We start from the raw sequence: 21960 nt of genomic DNA, 5'->3' as shown, positions 1-21960 counted from the left end.
ACTGCGCAGCTGGGTCAGACGGGGTTTTTAGTCGTGCAGTGTCAGTAGATAGATCGCATCAGAGCGTCGGGCCCGAACATAATCGTGAGCTGTGAGCTCACACTGTACGACTAAACCCTGCGTTTAGTCACTGCGCTTGAGATTAAAGCTGCGATTGAGATTAAAGCGAGGAATCTGTAGAGATTTAAAATAAGAGGAAAAAAGTTAAAACAGTCTTCAGACATGGTTGAAGAGCAGGAACAAATTCCCTCTGGGAACCTGCATTACAGCAGCAGTTCAAAGACGAGTCTCTTATCCTGAGTTTGGCGGTGTTCAATGCGTTGTCCTTTGCATAATATAATCCCATTATCGCAGGTTGCCAACTGGTCATTTTTTTAAGGAATATTGAGTCGCGCTTTTACAAACTGCTCACACACACTCCTCCGGATTGTTCTATGCTGATGTTAGACAGCTTTTATTGCCGGTTGAAAGACTCAGCATCAAAAATTAAAAAATACTGAAACTGAAAATATGAAAATTAAAGTGGGTGTTAAAAACACTGCAATAATCTGTGTTTTTTCAAAGTTATCATATAATTCAGATAATCTGTTTTCAGCAAAAATCTGTTTTCATCAAAGTGTTTTTTCTTAAGTCTATTTCCAGACTGAATTATTAGAATATCTAAGAAAATTACTTGTTTTTTTTGGTTCCTGTATCTTATAAAAACTTAAGGTCAAATAAAAGAAAATAAAAAAGGATGCTAACTGTTTTATGGAAGATCTTTTTTTAACTTTTAATTGCTTCAGTTACTGCTTCAGTCATAAATCATAAAAGATTTTTAAAACAGATTGAAAATCAAATCCTCCTAATAGCAACATGGATCCTGACCCTGTTAGTCTGGACCTAAAGTTGAGGATGATCTTGGTCTCATGTAGCTGGTCACAAAGCCTGCTCACCTTTAAAGTAGCTCTTGACCCTCAGGTATCCCACACTGAGGCGCAGGACTGACAGTTTGTCCAAACGGGAGCGAATCTCATCAGGGAAGGGCAGCAGCTCCATCAGCCTGTCCAGCTCCCCGTTCAGCCGATCCCGGTGGCGCTTCGAAGGGTTGGACTTAACAACTTCATTGCTGTCAGTGACCTTCTTCCTGACGGGGTAAAGGGAAAAATGTGTTCAATAATGGAGGTTATAAAGCCTGGTAAACCAGTTCTTCCAAAAACATAGCATCTGCAATGTGACATGTGATAATTAACCAACAACATACACATCAGAGAAACATCTATCAACAAGCATCTCCTTTCACAGAACTGAAAGTGACTCCAAAAAGCCGTGGACGATACCGCCATGTTTAGATGAAGCTAAAGTGTGAAACTCTGTGTTTGATCTTCTTTGTGAGTCATGTGATTATCACTGACGCCGTAACTAACGAGCTGATTGTAATGTGAGTTTTTGTAACATCATGCTGTGCTATTATATCACTGTCAGAATGGGAAGTTCTCATTTTAGATCTAGTTGTGTTAAACAGGAAACATATGGTGAATTTACAGAGTTAGGACAGGAAAGGAGGGGGGGGGGGGTTCACATAATCACACCACTTAGATCTAACAGACGAGGACAAACACCGTCCCTGCTGCTGATCAGGCCCGGCTTCAATTATTACATCAGCTGCCTGTTACATTTTATAGGGCAAATTACCAGTTTAGAATATCCCTTACAAATAGAGTCCCCCCTCTCTCTCAGTGAGATCTAGAAGTACAAGATCTATATCCAGCCATTCAGCAAAGATCCTGCTACATGGCTGTACATTTTATTTTGGCATCTGACTGTTTGGATGAGCCCTTGAATGATATATTACCTACTGTGAATTAAGTTGAAAAAATAAAAGTTAACAAGTCAAGAAAAAAAGGTAAAAAGCTAAAAGTTAAACGGTAAAGTAAAAAAGTTTATAATTTTAGTTTACAATTAAATTTAGGTTTATAAACTAAAAAATGTAAGTGCCAGTATCAGCATTAATGCCTCTAAGGTTATGTTATGTACCAAAAAAATGTGTTCCTCTGTTTTTCATGAATTTCTTATAGAAGCACTTTTGTTATTTTTCTAAATATATTCAGGACATTCTGCCTGCAGTTCATCTCCCAGGTGTGGAGAAGTTTTTGCTCGGCTCTTGGGGCCTAGTCTCTCTCACTTCCGGTTACCACCTCCAATCCAATGGACAAGTAGAGCGAATGAATCAAGAGTTGGAAGCCAGCCTCAGATGCCTCACAGAATCAGATCCCACTAACTGGAGTCAACTACTTCCATGGGTCGAGTATGCACATAATTCCAGTGTCTAGTCTAGCAGCCACCCCTTTTCCCGTCTGAAGAGGCTGAAATCGCCTCCACCAAATCAGACAAACACTGGAACTACAGCATACAGACTGGAGTCAAAGATTCAAAAACTTCTCAGGAAATGTGAGTCAGCAACCAAATCCTCTTCTCCAAGTTCACAAATCTATTTTCCCACTGAGCCTTCCGCTCACTTTTCAGTTCCGGTTGAGCAGTGTTCAGAGCAACACTTCCCTCTGCATTATCTCTTCAATAAAACCTGTTAAACCTTTTCCCCTGGTCTCCCTGTTTGGTCTTCTGCGTTTGGGTCTGAACTTTAGTAAAATCATGACATGATTCATTTCTCTATGAAGGCAGACAGGTCGGCTGTGTTCTGCTGTTCGATCACATAACGGCAAGAAGAAGAAAAAGAGGAGGCCGCAGTCCAATGCTCTGCAATTAGAAATAGCATTTCTTAGTTGAAAATGTAGTCTTTGAGGTAGGGCTTTGTGACTAATTGATTTCATCCTTTTTTAAAGATTAAATTTTTTTGAAACATCTGGATTATTTTCCCACTCCTCAGATTGATATCAGTTCAGATTGATATCAGTTAATTTTTTTAGATACAGTCTTAAAGTGATATACTAGCTCATTGTGTGTGTGTGATATTGTCATTGTTTACACTGGCAGGGCCTGCCAACTTGTTTGAGAGGCATATTTTCAGAGGTTGTAGCTCAATGCGCTTAAATTGCAGGCCTACCCCTTGAAGAAAAATATTAAAATAAGAGCACATTTTAAAACAAAACAAGTTATTTAGATCATTAAGTGCATTACCATCAGCTTTTTCTGCACATTTTGAAATATTGCATCAGAAAAGCTTGATGGAAATGGCAAGATAAAAATAACTCCTCAAATTTACAGATGTTTCTATTATGCACATAAACATGGCCATTACTCGTTGACATGATAACGCAAGGACATCTTCCCTGATAGCAATACATTGATTAAAAGTTTTTTCCATTACTGGTCATTTCATGATTGTAGCCTCTACTTCCTGTTTATTATAGCCATGCTTGATGATGTGATGTGAATAGAGAGGTAGGACAACATTGCAGGGAGCAATGCATGATTAATTTGCTTAAAAGTGTTGCCTAAAAACAGATGAAAACTACTACTTTGTTTGCTGATCCTTTTGTAATGCTATTGCAATGTGGTTCATTGGTTTTGAACCACAGCAGAAAAATATTGAGTCAGCCAATGACTCTGCAAATCCTCCTACTTAAAAAGATAAGAGAGGTCTGTAATTTTCATTATAGACCATCTCTAACCAATAGAGACAAAATGAGTAAAAAATAATCAGGGAATCACATTGTACGATTTAAAATAAAATGTTTTGTGAAGTCAATGACCAAAGCTCAGCCTACTGCAATTGTTCGGAATGTTAAAGATGAAATATCACCAGGTTTGCCTACACTGTAGCTGGTATTTCAGTCCATGTATTGGGACTGCCACTTTGCAACACAGACTTTCAACTCCCTCAACATATTTCGTCTGGGGTCTGTAGACTGGCTAGGCCACTTTAAGACCTGGAAATGCTTATTATAAAGCCACTCCATCGTAACCAAAGCAGTGTTTTTGAGATCACGCCAATGCTGCAAGAGCCAGCCACATATTATTTTCAATGCTCTCACTGATTGGCTTAAAATTAGGGCTGGGCAATTAATTGCATTTGCAATTATAATATATTGCAATTATAATCACAATTAAAAACAAATCTGTTCTCAAATTGCAAAGGCACTGATTATTAATGATACTAAACAAGAGTATGACACTAAATTTCTCCCTCCAGGACTTTAGGTGGTGAATAAATGCTTGAAGTGGGTTTGCCATCAAAGGTAGAGAGATTTGCAGCTACCACATAGATCCATGCATGCAAGTAGAAGTAAACACTTTTTCACACAACGTTTACCATGAAGTCCTGTAACAATGGACACTAGCCAAGCAAGCTTTAAAAAAACTGGAGCGTCTTGTGGTAGGTGCAAAAGAAAATCGAACTAAAATTGCGATCGCAATTTTGGTTGAAAATAATCAAAATCTAGATTATTGCCAAAATTGTTCAGCCCTACTTAAAATCTCATGATACATTATCACATCATTTTTCCATTAACACGGATCAGCCATAAAGCAAGCTATTTCCATCCCCATACCTCATATTAGACATGGTGTTCTTGAGATGCAACTCAGCGTTCTTGTGCTCATACTTGTCATCTCCCTCTTATCCAGGACTGAGTCGCGAGTGCAGCATTTTCAACAGAGACTCCAAGACCTCCCTTCCCCAAGACACCTCCTCCAACTCTGCTGGGGAAACCCTGAGGCAACTACAAGCCAGACATGAGACACTGACCCTCCCAGTTCTGAGGAAGGTGTCCATGGCACAGCGGAAAAAGATGGCCCATCCACCTCAGCTGACTCCTCTCAATATGGAGGAGAAGCGGCTCTAGTCCAAGGCTTTTCCTGATGATGAACTCCTCACTGTATCGTCAAAGGAGTGCCCAGTCACTCAGCATTCTTCCTCCAAACATTACAGGTGGTGCCCTGTCCTTGTTGGTCCTCCCTGCACACCTGCGGCTCTTTGGATCATTATCTGGAGGAGTACTTAAGCAGTGGACTGTCACTACCTCGATGCCAGAGTGTTTGCCAGTTTTGGGAAGTCCTCCTGCATACTGGATGTTTGGCCTTCTTCCCATGGAAGGATTGTTTACCGAGTTCACACTGAGCAGGGGAGAAACCTCCACATGTGCTGTTGGGTTGTTTACTGAGTTCACACTGAGCAGGGGAGAAACATCCACATGTGCCGTTCAAGTCCCTCATGGAAATCCAAGCGAGTCCGCTCCAGTGCTCCTCCAGGTCCAAAGTATGTCTACCTGTCCACTCTTCAACATTTTCCCTCTTCTCTGATCAACTCACACAGACTGGATGTTAGTGAGAGAAGAACCCCCCCTAACGTGAGTCCCTCACTAGCATTTTCCCTACTGCATTCAAGATTCCCACGGTTCCTGAACTAACCACTGTGAACTTCCCTCCTCCCTTCCAGTTCAGGTTTACCAGCTCTCTGAGTACACTGAGTTCCAAATCCAACCCCCTCTACCCTTACCTCAATAAACCTGTTTAACCTTTTGCCTTGCTCTCTGAGTGGTTTACTGCATTTTGGGTCAGATCCTTAAATAAATCATGACACAGATAAAGGGAGATAAAGGGGTCTTTTAAGTCTTCCATTTTCTTCTGATTCCTCCCATAGTTGATATATTCACATCAACCTGTTTCCCTAGTGTAGATTCACCCTTCCCAGCCAGGTGCAGGTCTAGAATTAAATTTTTTGTCATTTGATAGCTCTTTGATCTTGGCCATAGATGAGTTTAATGAGGCTGTACACAGATACGTTTTATAATTAAGAAATGTGATTTCCCGGATTTTTTCTTCATTTTGTATATTATAGTTGAAGTGTACCTATATAAAAATTACAAAACACTCATCCTCCTTAAGCAGGGTAACTTACACAATCAGTGGCTGACCAAACATTTTTTTGCCCCACTGTAGTCATGGTCATAAGGCGACTATCACATCACTTCATGGGTCTAGAGATAGAAACATCAGCAAGAGTAATGTTTTAAAATCTTTTATGCCAAAATGCGATAGCTGTGTCGCAACCTAAAATACAACAAACATTTCTTATATTTAAAAGCTTAGATATTTTGCTGCTTAGATAAAACAGCCCTTTGTATTTCCTATTTTTTGTCGAAGAGTAATTGTTAGAGAAATTGATGTCTGTTTATAGGATGTGATTTTTTTTTTTTTCAATTTGAAAGGATTTTTATTGTTTCTCTGGCTTTCCTCTGTGACATCATGCAATACTAGAATAATACAACCCAATTCATAAACCATAGCTGCTACATTTGATCATCAAAGTAAAAAAAAAAAATAATAATAATTTCCTAAATGGACAAGATCCTTGTTTATACCGTAAACTGTGAATTGTAGGTTCATTGCAAACAATGTCATTGGAGCAACATGTTATTAAAACTGAATCTTGGCAAAGGAATCCCAGACTTTCCAGATGATTTTCAAAAAACCACTCAACCAAATTGAATCAAACCAACCAGTAAACGCAGATACATTGATACTACACAATAATAATATTGTTTTAATATATTGTATGTTTTGTAATTTATCATCCAGTCCGAACTTGGTGTGATGCTATATTTTTACTGTCTGTACTTTATGTCTGAAGGACTTCTGCTGTCCTGAAACTTATTATCTCTGTAGAAATCATAAGTGGGCCACATTGGACTCTTGTTAAAACTGGTCCCAACAGCAGCAGGCAGACCAGATGTTGCTGCAGGTCCAGTTTTGGTCCCGGTCTAACATTTCTCTGACCATCTACCAACACATTAGCTTGTTACACCGGTGTTCTGTCAAATCAGCATAACCCCTCAGACCATCATACCCATAGTCAATACCTGTTTATCCCTTAAATTTATCCCTTTATAGTTTATCTCTAGTTTTGTACGAAAAATACACTTTAAACTACCTCAAGGGCGTGTATCCCTTTAATCATGTACAAAGAAACAATTTAATTACTTACTTTTTGGTGTTTGTTGGTGAAAGTTCTCAGTCATCTGGGTCATAGTCATTCCAAAAAAAGTTAAAGGACTTTGTTTCCAAGTTTGAGGACGTTAACTCGAATTCAACGCTATTTCTGACTATTAGAATTGAAAAAGCTCCCTGGATTGGAAGCAATATGTCTTCAAACTTGGAAACAAAGTCCAGTGGATTGTTTTTTAACTGTTTTTGGAATTACTTTTTGGTGTTTTTTGAAGCATATTGCAATCTGACCTTGATTATGCTTTTTTTTTTACGTTACGTAAGGGATACATGCTCATTGAGTTTCATACAAAACTAAAGGGATGAACAGAACTAGAACACACGTGGGAAAATCTGGTGTCTTGCGCATGCATATTGACTATGGGTATGCTGGTCTGATAGAACACCGGCACCCGTTGAAACAAGCAGTGCAAACATTAGTGCAAACGCCGGTTTCCAAGATATCAAACTCAAGATGTGGAAGAATATCCACCCATGGTTGATACAGAAAGTGGCTCAAATATGTTTTTTTACATAGACTAGCTTCATTAAAATAAATATACATATATTCTGAATTTGGTCCATCTCACAGTCTCTTTCGCCCCATTTGCCCTCAATCAGCTGATTTTAAACAAGCATCAGCGTCAGGTGGTTTTGTCAGAAGAGCTGCTGATTGTTTAAAACAGGACCCATTCAGAAAGCTTCAGGGGATTTTTCCAGAAAAAGCTATGAGCAATAAAGCCAGTGTCAGCTGCTCTACAGAGAAATCAGTAAATCTAAGCTAAGCCTAAACCTTAGCGGAGAGGCTGCTGATCAGAGGTCAGTCCGTGTCACGTTTCCAAAAAAGAAACAGACTGTTTTCAGGGCTTTTGTTGTCTGTATAGGGGAGGGCTTCAGGGCACACATGATATCATGGCTGACCAGTTCTAATCGTACTAGATCACACGGTGTCATCTAGACCTGTCAGAATAACAATGAATCAGTTAATCACATGATCAATTTAAATGAGCTGCATAATTCATTAGGATGCTTGTTTATTGTTCTGCTGTCTCTTTCTGCTTAAAGGTCTGGTTGTTTCTCTCCTGTGGGTCAGTCTCCATTCATCCCTCCCTTATTGTTTCCTTAGCATGAGGCTCTGGGGACTGAGGAGCAGCAAGGCGGACAAATGCTAGTTGAGATTAAAAAAAAAACAGAGATGGAATTGGTTTCAAGGTCAACAGCTGCAGTGTCCGAAAACACTTTGGAGTCAAATATAATATAACAAAATAATTAATTATCACAATTTTAGAGAAAATATATCATCCAACAAAAGCTGTTATCACAGGTCTGCTTTCATAACTGATGCTTCAAAGGGAACTAATGCTATGTTCAGACTGCAGGCAGCAGAGGGAGCAGAAGCAGCTAGTTTTCATGCAAAGTCAATGGTTGACGCTCATGAAGGCAAGCAAAAGGTCCTGCAGCGTGTCTGAGCAGCTGAAGCAGCGTCTCATGAGCATCTGAGCTGCAGGACGTGCTGCGAAAGCAGCAGCTGCAGGGGTTGGAAAACTTTAAGTTTTGCTGCTCGACTTTCCACATCAACCAATCAGAGCAGCTGATCTGGGAGCTTCCAGGGAGACAGACACAGCATTGCTGATGTAAAGAGCTATGATGAGTACTCTGAAACAGTTTATTAACGCCTAAATTAACTTAAAATGTTGAAACCTGTCGACAAAATATGTTCGATTTTATTATTCTGGTGCCTGTAGTTTGGTTTACATACATGAAAAACGCCTTCCTGCGGCTGCGAACAGTAGCGGGAACTCGTGAAGAGGCGACCGGGTCAGAGGCTGCCTTTGAAATGGATTCCCAGTGACTGAGCACCGCCGGTGTACGGAGGTCTGAGCGGCTCCGACAGCGAAATAATATTTGAAGGCAGGATCGTAATTTTGATGAATTGGCTTTCAGTTGGACTTTCTTACTTAAAAACACTGTTTAACCCACTTATAACAGCAAATATAGCTGCCATTGTTACAGGCAAAGGAAGATTAGGGTAGCTCCGCCCAACGCACATCAGACCCACTATTCAACCGGGCAGTGAGAGCAGCAATGATACTTCAGCCGTGCATCTGAACTAAACTTGTACAAGCATCAAAAATGAAGCAGCACGCACATTCCTGCAGCTTCCGCTGCTTGCATTCTGAATGTAGCATAAGCGTTATATTCAAAATCTCTCTCCCTTAAACTTCTGCCTTAAAAGAAAATTAGATTTATTACATTTCCTCCTACCACTAACCCGTCCCGCTGCCCTTCAGCTCCAGCTCTACCTTCTCAGAAATGACCTCACTATGCAGAAATGCTCAGCAGAGACAAAAGTAGGCATTCAGAGCCATTTTCTCCTCCTCGGTTTTAGGACTCACATGGGTTTAGAAGACATGGGGTTTTCTGTCTGAAGGAATTACATTTGAACAAATCTATCTGTTCTGATTTGGATTGCTGATTGGAGGAGAAAAACTCTCAGGTCTCTGTCTAGACCGTGGAGCAGAATATCTGCGAGGATACTGACACGTTAGCTGTCTGCCTAATCCTAAAGGATGACTCAGTGGCTCTGAAAGTAAGCAAACGTGCTGCCTGTGCACATGCATGCCTGCTGAAAAAAACAGACAACATTCATTATGGAAAAGGCCTGAGATGAACACCAAAACAGAAAGCTCAAACCACATAGCGAATGAGGCATGGACTACAGCCAGACCGGCCACAGCTAGTTATGGTCCACAAACTGCTCAGCATTCGCCTCGGCATAAACAGAGCAGAGAGACTTTTAACAACGTTTCCACTTCTGTTCCGAAAGAAACATTTTCTCTCAGAGTTTATGAGCAACATTCTGCAAAAACAGACCCAGGGAGAACAAGATGGACGAATGAACCGAACTGCAAGCAGCACTGTGAGATTAAAATGCTGTGTTTAGATTGAAAGTTTTCAAGAAATGTTACAATTTTCCTGTAGAAATGGTAAAAAGAAAGAAAAAAATAATAAAAGAAGGAAACATCATTGCTCAACAATGATAAGAGGAAGTTTCCACTCTTTTTGTGTAATGGAGTAGCTGGAACCTGAGCTGATCATTTCAAAACAGTTAAACAAAAGCAATCCACTGGACTTTGTTTCCAAGTTTGAAGACATTTTGCTTCCCATCCAGAAAGCTTTTTCAATTCAAAATATCAGAAATAGTGTGTAGACAGGTGTGGGGCATTGCAGGCTAACAAAAGAAGCCAAACAACCCCCATTCCTAAAGGGCAGACTCGTTTATCCGTTTCAATTTGCTTGTTTTCTACGCAAAAACAAGGCTTTGTTTGGCTACTGTATAAAGCCCCAAACTCAACGCTAATTCTGACATTTTTGACGTTTTTTTTTTACTTTTTAGGAATGACTAAGACCTGGATGACTGAGAATCTTCACCACTAACCTGAGATGATCGCTTCACGGCAGGATTGAATTTAGAGGAGATCAACTAACCACTGAGAATACTGGGCTTTGTTCAGTATTCTTCAAATCAAAGTCAGAATGAAAAAAATATTAAGCAGGTAACCAGATATCTATGAATAATGTATAAAACCTAAACTTTCGTCTTACATGGTAATAACATCCAACCAAACATTTCCTGTGACACATGAGGAAGGATATCAAGGCAACACCCAAAACGTCTTGCAGATCACATCAGAAGGAATCAGGCAAGATATGAAAGAAAGGGTTGTGGAGCAAGTCTGCTTCGTGCTTTGGTTCAATCTCCAGATGCCTTAAGGTGACTTGCAAGCAATGAAACATAAACAGCATGAGATGATCCAGCAGCCATACTGTTTAGGAAGTAACCTGGTTCTGTGTGCCTGAAATGAATGGGTTCTGGTGAGAAATGTGTGAATTAGCCCCTGAACAAAAGACTAAGTCCTCATCTAACGAAAGATCCACTGATGAAACTTCCTTTGGAAATTCAGGGACAGCAGCCTTCATTTAAAATAAAAACAAAATGGAGTGTTTGGCCATAATAACCACTGATACATTTGGAAGGGAAAAAGGGAAGTAAGATGGCAACAACATCACATCTTGTGGATGTTTTAGTGCAAGAGGAACTGAGGAAACTTTCCAATGAATCACAAGGGCAGAACTTTATGTGAAATATAAGAGCAATACCTGGAGACGAGACCTGGGGAGTTAGAGCTTGGCAATAGTTCTATCAGAAGGTACGGGCCTAAAATCCTGCAAACTGTTGAACGTCAAATACTTTAAAAGGGGAGCTTAGAGACTCAGGAAAGCTTGGTAAACTCGCTTCAAAACACTATAATTATTATTCTGACATTTAGCCAGTAGCGGCTAGCTGGTGGAGGGTGCTAGGCCGCTGCCCCACCCATCCAATCATCCTGATTAAGAAAAAAATATAATAGAGGTTTTTTCTAGGTGTTTGTTGATTTATATAGTTTATCTTAAATAAACACATTCTCAGAAAATAAATAGTTTTTATATATGAATAGAATATAAAGCTGACAATTTCAATTCAATTCAGTTTATTTCTAATTCACAGCACATGTCATCTCAAGGCACTTTACAGTTCACCAGATCATACAGTCAAATTGATTCGAAGTTTTCTATCTTAGGAAAACAAGTTGATGCAATCAACTTGTCTCATTCGTCTCGAATGCAATCCCTCACACCAAGCATGCTTGTAGCGACAGTGGAGAGGAAAAAACTCCCTTTTAACAGGAAGAAACCTCCAGCAGAACAAGACTCAGTGTGATCGAGATCTGCAGAGGCCGACTGGGGTTCAAGGAGACAGAAGCAGACATAGAAAAAGAAACAGAGACACAAAAGGCAACTGTAAAAGGTGCCCCATCCAGGAACCATACAGCCAGGAGGATGAGCTCCCCAGCTCTCATTTCCAAGGATGAAGACAGCATGCCCAGGCAGTCACAGTCAGAGAAACAGGACTACACTGAAAAACAGGAAAATGTTCAACATCTATACACAAAGGTGTTATTAGCAGCAGCACAGCTGATATTTCTCTCTAGGATGGTGTTGCAGCCTTTGAATCAATTTGACTGGATGATCTGCTAAACTGTAAAGTACCTGGAGATGACATGTGTTGTGAATTGGTGCTATAGAAATAAACTGAATTGAATTGAAAAGTGTAGGACTATTATGTAGGTCACCAGGAAACACTGGTAAAGGATTTGCTGGTATGGCTAATGCTACATCCACATTAACGTGATGCACACAATTCAAATTTTCATTTGTAGCCTCACGGGGAAAAAAAAGTTATGAAAGGGGCTGAATTAGCTCTGTTTTCAGCTCCTAGAAATTATCTAAAAAGATTGTTTCAGAAGGATTGTTTGAGCAAAATACCAGGTTATGATACCTTTATTACCACTTTATAGAAGAACAACAGAAACTGCTGCCCAGAAACATCATTTTGATCAGCATACAAAGAAAATCATTCCCATTAGCCACTCATCTAATGGTTAACTGTATCAAACCCTGTGATCAGGTCCAGCAGAAAGGAGAAGTATATTAAGCAGCTTTGCTTTGCACTGGAGTTTCACTTTGAGACCTGCGTCTCTTTCACTACACATTTATGTCATAAACCCACAAAGACCAACTGCTTCTACCATCCCTGGCTGTGATGGCAAATCCAAGACGGCTGTAAGCTTTTACATACGAAGTAGACAATGCAAAACGACAGGAGGTGTAATGCAGTATTAATATTATCGCTACAAATATTGTCAGACATGTTTTGGTGCCATTTTTCGGTGCAATTTTTCTCAAAACAGTAACCGGATAAAACTGAGTTTAGCGATCCACCTCTCTGTGGTGAGCATGCCACAAAGATAATAATAACCAAGACGGTCTGTAAAGACCTGCATACGACCTGTCATTAACCCAGTTTGCCAGGCGGAGAACTTGCCACACCGACCTGTAAGACTACTACTGCGTCTGATAACAGCCAGAGAGATAAGGGAAAACAAAAACAGGCTGAGTGTGAATTTTTGGAGATTTAAGCCATGCTGCACAGCACGTACACAGAGTCAGTTAGCTGTGAATGATGAGATGTTGACCAGCAGCATTCATATTTCACATTAATTCATCTCACATATATGCATACTACAATGTCATGCAATAAAACTACAGAGAGAGGCTCATACTTGTGAAGTGAGCTGAGTGTTGTTTCTTATCTTCTTAAGAACACAAATCTAAAAAGTGTGGCAGGTGTTTGTGTTATCAGAGAGGCTGCTCAGAGCAGAAAGTGGATAGGCACCAGAACCTCAGGTTCAGTCTAAGCTGTTCCAACAGGAGAATTAACGAGCACAACGTCCATATTTTCTAAATAAAGACTAAATATACTTTCCTACAGCAATTGCTAACAAATAGACGCATATATTTAAACATCTGTGCTTTTTAGATATAAAGTATACTGGATCAAATTCTTTCAGGTTTCTGGGGCAAACATCTTTTCTATTCTCATTTCTTTCTTTATCAGTAATCACTCTGCATAAAACTGATATTTATAAGTACTAATATCTACATAAATTGATTATTTAATAAGCTTTTTTTAAAATAGTTATTTATCTATGATTAGACTGAAGACTGAAAGATGACTTGCAGAGACACATCCTTTTCTCTTTACCTCATAAAACAAAATCTAGTTCTGAAAAGTGCATAAATTCCATGCTTATCGTCTTTAATGCTACTTTATTGATGTGCATAATGAACCACAGTGTTTTTGTTGTCAAGTTATTGTTAATATATAAAAAATTTTAATGTTTTGAATATTCCACTTTAGAGTATTGCTGCTGCCACCATCTGTATTAGAGGGAAAAAATGGCAGGGGGCAGCTCATTTAAATTGATCATGTGATTAACTGGCAATATTTGCTTAAGAGAGCCCCCCCCCCCCCATCTAGCTCCGCCCCTGGCTCAGAGGTTCGTGGAAACTGGAGGAGTTTAGGTTGAAGAATCCTCTGCTAAAAACTCTTAATCCAAACAATAACATAGCTATCTATGCACGCCACACCTTTGACCTCTATAGATGACTGGCTAGAAAGAGACAATAAAAAAAAAAAGGTGTAAATGTTGCAGTTTTACATAAGTTAAGGAAACATTGGGAAGTAGCTGCTCTCACCACTAACAGGCCAATGTTTCTGGATTACTTAAAAAATACTATACACTCTTTTTTTTTTATTGCATGTAATGGCTTTTTCAAGTCTTTTCAAATGACTGAATATGCGTTTTTATTTTATTTATTTACACAACAGGAACGATCAAATTTAACATATTTTATTATGTTACAGTAATGACCATTCTCATTTTAAGTTAGTATATTAATTTTTTCTTTCTTTCATTTCCCCTTGGAATCCATAAATAAGTTTAAAGTTTAACTGAGCTAATTTTTTTGCACATCTATATTAATTGGCTACTTAGATCTATAAATGGAACATACATCCAGAAAACTAACTTTCATAAATATCAAGTTATCTTCATTTCAATAAGTGTGACAGTTTGAACATAATTGGTCAATGATTCAATTTAAGGTTCTGAAAAGATACTGAAAATATTAATTTATCTTCAACTTTCACTGATTTGGTAGTTGTGTGGAAGACGAGGATTGCGTTATTTCGGCATAGTGGTGCATTTGTAAGCTTTAAATAGAACAAAAAACCAGTAAAGTGGTCAATTGACAGTACATGCTCTATCTCATCACCTTACCTTGTTTTCTTTGAATAGATAATGTGAGTTCAGATATTTTGTCTTTCAGTTATTTTTAATCCAATAATCTAAATTACTATGGAATACATGCTGTTATTGCATGAAAATCAAGAAAATGCTATCTGCACTCTGCACATGCAGTTCTTTACTTGTAAACCGGACCGAAACTAATGCTGCATATAACTGATCCAACCATTTCCATGGAGACCAGTAGTGGTGGGGATGGATGGAGGTAAATGGATGGATGTAAAAACCTATCTAAGGCTGCAAAAACCTAAAGACTGGGGTTGAAGTTCACCTTCAAGCTGGAAAACAACTGCAACCATAGAGCCAGAGCTATGATGAAATCACTCTGGAATCCGTCTGTACATGAGCAAAGCCTGGAGAGACTTCCTTAAAGACTGAAATAACCTCTACAGAATGAGTAAGGACATGCTTAACTAACACGAATATACCATGATGCCATTTTTTATTGCCAAAAAGAATCATTCATTACTGTGAAAACATCATTTTGATCAAGTTTTTTTCATCTAAGTATATTTGTGGCATATAAATTCATTTCAACACTTCTCTTCAATTTCCTTTGGTGCAGAGACAGTTTGTAACAATGTTTATGGAAGTATACTGTAAATTCTCCCCTTTTTTAAGAGGAAAACAGACAATGTTGCCTTTATTTTCTTTTAAAACCGAGTAGGCACCACACGGAATCATTTAGTTAACAGGGTAGATGGTAAAAGGAATGGCCAAAAGGCACAGCAAGCATTCTGGTATTAAAAGCCGATGTGAAGAGGCAGCTCTGCCAGGGAATGCCACGGCACTCCTTGGTTTGACTCAATAGCGCCTTTATGCAACAGAGCGCAGCTGGCAGCCCAAAAAGCTCCAGAAACACAGACGTCTACATACAGGGCACCTCTTTATTTTGGAATGTACAGTCGCAAAAGACAGATCTGTCTGAGGACAGTACAACATATAGGAACTATGCAAACCTTTCCTTGGGCTGAGGTTACTGTCCTCTGCCCCTCTATGAGGTAAACACATCTTTAAACTGGTGGTATAGCTGTGTGTTGAATTACCAGGCTGCGTTAGCGATCAGAGACCACTTCCATCTAGGATCCAAACTAATAGCTACACAGACCCGGTTCCAGGAAGTTCATCTGTTAACTGAAACGACCCATCAAAGCAATCATTCAAAACTGGCGAAGGACTCAGTCTCCTGTGGGAAAAAAGAGCCTCCACCAAAGGCGTAGTCTTTCTAAGCAATGATGGGTTGTGGTTCACCACTTTGCCCAGACTCAGGATCAGTTCAGTAAAGAATCTGAATCCAAGCTGAAAAGAAAGAGGATGCCTCTCTTTCCACAGATGATGTGCTGACTGAGCAGTAAGGCTGAGGATGGAGGCTCACCTCGACGCAAGAAACACAAACATTTGATCTTTATAAACCGCGTGGGCTCAAGCATATGCAGGTTCTGCTGCAGCAGGCAGAAATCTCAGCTGAATCTGAATCAAACAAGAAGAAAGCTACAGATGAACAGTGGAAAAAAATCCACTGAGTTTTTCAAACGTGACTTCATCTCAGGTTATCAGGGAGATATGCTGGTAAAGATTCTCAGTCATTCAGGTCATACTCATTCAAAAAAAAGTAAAAAGAAAAAATCAAATTAAACAAACTTTTTGAATGTCAGAAATAGTGTTGAGAACAAGGTTTTGTACACTACTCCAACAAAGCCTTGTTTTTCTTTAGAAAACATGCAAATTGAAACAGACGGACGGGTCCACCCCTTGGAATGGGGGTCGTTTGGCTTCTTTTGTTAGCCTCCACTGCCCATAATGCAGAGACATAGACAGGTATGCGGCTTGTTGTGTTTTCATCATATAAACTCATGCTTTCAATTGCCAAAAAACTAGCTTCATTTGGGATCTTGACTCACTTCCAGAGTATAACCTCTATCGAGGAATCTGAGGCTAAAGTTCATTTGCTGATAAATAACAGGAGATAATATTGGATTATTGGATTGATCTCAGTGTCCAAATAATGGCATCCAACAGTTTGGAAATGTCATCAAAACTCTTCCAGGTTGATATTCAGTGACAGCTGCTTTTTTAAAGATCCTGAGGATATCTTAACAGATCTTCCCAGAATATCTACAAATATAGAAGCTGTTAACAGTATCTTTACTGTCAGACAAATTTTAATAGGCTAGTCTTTTCAATGAATAGTGTTTCTTTTCCCTGTTACAGCCATTCAGTCAACTGCTATGAAATACAAGAGGAGTCAACCCCTAATCAAACAAAAAAAGAACACACTATCAGTGAGCTGCCCTTAGCTATTATTTACTGAGGTTATATAACCACATTTCAGTACTGTAGATTAAAAGTGGATTATATGTGATTATTTCAATCAGCTGTCAGAGCTGGTATGAAACTTCCACAAGGTGCCTGAGACTTGTTGCTTGGTTGGTAAAAAAATAAATAAAATAAAACTTAACTCAGACAAATGGAGTCTAGGTGGAATTTCTACTGAATAAAGTGATTGCTTACCCTCATCTGCCTCTGACACAGGGAAATCAGCTTTAATCCTCAGTCTGCTACCCAAAGCGCAGGCAGTGGTTGCGCTACGTCTTACTTCCATTCAGATGACCTTGATTCAACCCACCTCCATCCATTTCTCCACCATCGTAGCTAAAGCTTCATCAGAGTGTCATTCCTCCTGGACTCTTTCTGCGTTCCCTGTCTCATCTCAACCGGTCCGGCAGAAGACCGCCATGTTGAGCCTGGTTCTGCCACAAGTTTTTTCCTAAACTGGAGTTTTCCTCTCCACTGTCTCCTCATGCTTGCTCATCACAGACAGGTTCTTGCAACCTGTCTTATCCAATCTGGTCTTCCATCTTCCAGGTCTATGAGTGAAGCTCTAGTATCAGCTCACTCAGTCCACTGGATCTCTCCATACAGCTCAGCATAGCATCTCATGGACTGACCTACTTCATCTATCTCCACTCCTCCACCAGTTTCATGCCTGAGGGGAAACATCCCTGGTCTTTACTCCTGTTCATGCATATCAAACAATACTTGGTGCTAATATTTCCTGCCAAGGTCTTCGTGCCAAATAATGTATTAATTGTATCAATAAAATTCTTCTAATTGTTTTTTTTTTTTTCTATCCATGTGAGTTTTTTAGATTTACCTACTTTTAGGACCAGAAAAGTTAGCTAGAAAGTCCAGAACAGCACAGTGTAGTGAAGAGGAGCCAGGGCCCCCAGGGCCCCCAGTGAGCTCCGGTCATTTTTTATTTTATTTTGTTTTTCTTTGTAATTAGAAAGTCTGAAAGATGTATTATGGATGGACAACAACAAGGAAAACATTTTGTTTAATTACAGGAGATGAAATGAATCATTGCTCACTGCTCATTTGGACTGAAACTCACACAACAGTCACTCATGTTGATCCTGTTGTGCTACATATCAGGAGATTAAATGGTTTCTAGTAATATAAAGCATCATGCATCTAATAACTGAGGTAAAAGTAACTATGAATCACTGTATGTTTTATAGATGCATCCTCCCAAACTCATCATTTTCTGTGCTGATTGTACCAACAGTCATCTCTTTTTCGAACATTTTGGTCTTTTTAAAGATTCATATGACCTCTATGTTGGACTGTTTTCCTAAAGCCAGCTAGTCAACAGGTGGCACTGCAGAGCAACAAGTGAGGAGGCATTTGAAGGCCATGCCTGGGTGCTGCAGGAGCCTGCAGGGACCATGAGGGCGGAGAGGCCCCACCATGAGAGGCAGAGAGGAGCCTCACAGCCTGCTGCTGCTGGTCCCGGAGCTCCGCGCGCTGCGCGAGGCTGGATCACATTACAGAAACCCAGAGAGAGGCCGCGAGCCCCCGCCTCCATGGAGCATCGCGTGCGAGCAGCAGCCGACTCTCAAACTTGATTGTGATTAATGCGCGAGGGCTGGATGTCCATGCCAGATCCCAGTAGACACAGTTTTAAGGTGGTCTCACAGTACAGTAGATTTACATCATGTTCACCAACTTTCCTCCTCTCATTTTTCTTGAGTTATTCTGACAATTTGAACTTTTTTCATCGTTTGATAATAAATAAATGCTGACAGCTGGAAGCCATCATTATTTTCAAAGTACAATATGAACCTATAACATTTAACGTGGAACTAATCAGCCTGACATAGTTAATTGGGGGCACTGAAGTTTAGTAGTTGTTGTATTCTATGCTAATTAAACGAGTTAAATTCTAATTCAACGTTTGGTGACTTTCACGCACTTTACGCAGCAGCGGCATAAGGAGGCGCGTGAAGCCAGAGGAGACGGAGCGCTTACTGTTTCAGGACGGGCTTCTTCCTCTTCTTGTTGGCATACGTCCCCGGATTGTCAAACATGTTGCCGCTCCGTTCAGCTCAGTTTTGCGCCAGCTTTCCGTCCGTTCAGACCGTCCACTCTCCCACAGCTCGGAATAAACTCCTCTCTGACAGCTGCGCCGCTCAGCCTGACCTTGGTCGCTCGGCGCTGCGCTCCGTCTTTAGACTCCTGGAAGTTTGTAGAGGAGGAAATGGAAGTAAAGAAAAGTTTGGCTCTGAATTCAGATTATGTCCAACCCCTTCTCTTTGGATAAACAACGCCGCCTTATTATTACAACTCGGAGTCGCTTGAGTTTGTGTCTCTTGTGTTTTCACACGCATGCAGACGCACACGGGGCGTTTTCAGGAAATGTGTGCAGTCTGTTCTTTTTAAGGTGGACCGGGCTCTGGGTGCTTTTGTAAACTTGACTGCTGGCCGTGATTTCATACTATATAAATGATTAAACTACATATTTTGTTATTAAATACCTTGTAATAAAGGCATTATTACAATTTTATATCGAATTTAATATAAAAACCTTCATTGTAAAATTGGAAAAAACTAAAATAATATTAGGACTACTGGGGGAAGAGAAATGTATATTTTCCCAAATGAATCAAAACTGTTTATTCATATTAATTATTGTTTTCCCCCTTTTTTAGCTACCTTTTTTGCAGATGTAGGCTTGAATTGTTGGCTCATAGTTTCAGACAGATTACCTGGGCATTGTCTAATATTTCAAATATATGCAAACATGGGAGCTAGTCTGCCTGACTGTGTGTTTCTTGGACAAGCCCACCTTTTACAGTTGCCTATTGTATCTCTGCTTCTTTCTGTATCTCTGCTTCTGTCTCCTTGAACCCCAGTCGGCCTCAGCAGATGGCTGCTCCCACTTCTTCTTCCTGTTAAAAAGGAGTGTTTCCTCTCCACTGTCGCTACAGGCATACTTAGTGTGAGGGATTGCCTTCGAGTCAATGAGTCGATGCAATCAACTGGTTTTTCTTACTAGAAAACTTTGAATCAATCTGACTGGATGATCTGGTGAGCTGTAAAGTGCCTTGAGATGACATGTGTTGTGAATTGGTGCTATAGAAATAAACTGAATTGAAATGAAATATTGTTTTGAATTCAGGTCTGGATTTTGATTGAATATTATATCATGTGAAGTACTGATTCGATTGCAGTTTGTTATCAAATATGTTTCATCTTTTTAAGAGTTCTGATCACTCCATGTTTCTGCAGAAGAAAGGCCGCTATGCTGCCACAGCCAGTTTCTCTGTGGACATGGTGAGGTCAGAGTGAAGCTTAGTGTTGATATTTACCTTGCATGTTGCATCCATGTTAAAGCTCAATGTATTTGGTCCAATCTGACCACTTTTATTTGTAGGTTTTATTCGTTGAGCATCTCTCTGACTTGCCTTCTGTGTTCCTTGGTCTTCATGATGCTGTTAGTTCACTGAGGCCTTCCCAGAACAGCTGCATTCATAGTCTGATTAAGATTCAAACATGTGTTTACCAATTAGATAAATGATTTGTTTGTAAATCACTTTAAGAGAAATCAGAGTATAGGGGGAGAATACATTATATGCATATTATATACACAATATATTTTTCTTTCCTTTTTTCAACTGGACACTGCCTTCTCTGTTCTAGTGTATAATATAAATATTGTGGCTGAAACATGGCTTAATATAATAAAGCTAAAGTGGTATCACTACTTTAAATTCTACTCTTTTCATTTCTTACTTTTTTCATGCAAAGGCTGCAGGGACCTGGCCGCTGACATGTAACAGGTCTGAACAGTTACAGACAGATTTTAAAATTGACTTGCTCAACAGGGAGGGTATTGTTTGGTTTTGGATCAGCTGTTCCAGCAGATCACAGATGAGAGAACAAAATATATTTAACAATACAATTCGCTCAGTTGCTTCATTTTCATATCCACATTGTCTTATCCAGAGCCATATCCATCCTATCAGTTACAGGCCTATTACAGAAGCTGAGCGGCAACTGGTGGACACATGATGAGATGAACAATCTTGAACAACTTCAGGACAGTTTGAGAACACCTGAGCACCAGAAGACTAAAGCTTGGGGCTTGCTTACCTGAGGTGGATTTAAACACGCGCTACTGCATAAAAAACTATTTAATAAATATTAAAGTACTTAAGATCAAACTGCAATGTTTCCAAAAAGGCCTAAAAAGCAGCATTTAGATTAATGGAATAGAAATTTATTGAATTAAATATATTTTATATAGGTTTGGTGTTTTGAATGTATTGATAGAACTGTTGAAATCTGGTACACAGTAAAATTAATTGTAAAACTTAAGAAAAATACACTTTAAAGGTCATAGTTTTATGATTTTGATGGAGAATTTAGTTGTTTTTTGCTGTTTATAATTCATTTTTTCAGGGCCCCAGTTAAAACAGGTTGGGAACTGTAACTCAAAGAGAGCCTTAAAGCCACAGGAGTTAATGCAGAACAAGCAGCTTTGTTTGTATTTTTTGCAGGTTATGGTAGAAATAACAAGCACAGCTCTAAAAGTAGATCACATGGGATTAATTTAACCATCTATAAGACTGTCTTCTTAGCTAATGTTTTTTGGCATGCTTACATGCTTTTGAAATGCTTAAAGCAGGTATTAGTACTTTCTCATATTTGTTAGCACTTGCAGTTTTTTTCTTCACAATTTGAAAGTTTCCCAGTAACACAGACAATGGGATGTTCAGTTAACACCGCACTATGAAAAACCTGTTTTTAACATTAGATCTTTTTGTTAGTGGTGTGTTGTGTGCATAAATACACTTCGAAATACCAATATCTTGAAATGCATTTTATTTATTTGTGATAGTTTATGTTTATTCAACTTAAGGATTTAAAAATTAATTGTCATGAAATTGCATATTTGCCTGTTTCTCGTACAAGATTCAGACTCAGGCCCCAGTCCAAGAAG

General features: G+C 39.4%; 1 protein-coding gene across 2 annotated transcripts in view; it reads right to left on the bottom strand.

Moving 5' to 3' along the window:
• LOC107097611 (aryl hydrocarbon receptor-like) overlaps positions 1-19355 on the bottom strand; it is a 49646-nt gene extending 30291 nt beyond the window's left edge. For both annotated transcript variants that reach the window (XM_015394817.1, XM_015394818.1), the window contains exons 1-2: positions 18987-19355; positions 936-1126 (exon numbers count right to left, since the gene is read on the bottom strand). In XM_015394817.1, coding sequence (XP_015250303.1) covers positions 936-1126; positions 18987-19045 — 250 coding nt within the window. In that variant the 5' untranslated portion in view covers positions 19046-19355. The remainder of the gene's footprint in view (positions 1-935; positions 1127-18986) is intronic.
• Between the last annotated feature and the right edge of the window lie 2605 nt (positions 19356-21960).

This window comes from Cyprinodon variegatus, unplaced genomic scaffold (genome assembly GCF_000732505.1).
Source record: "Cyprinodon variegatus isolate N-32 unplaced genomic scaffold, C_variegatus-1.0 Scaffold710, whole genome shotgun sequence".
Taxonomy (NCBI): domain Eukaryota; kingdom Metazoa; phylum Chordata; class Actinopteri; order Cyprinodontiformes; family Cyprinodontidae; genus Cyprinodon; species Cyprinodon variegatus.
This window is presented reverse-complemented; position numbering and strand designations above follow the sequence as displayed.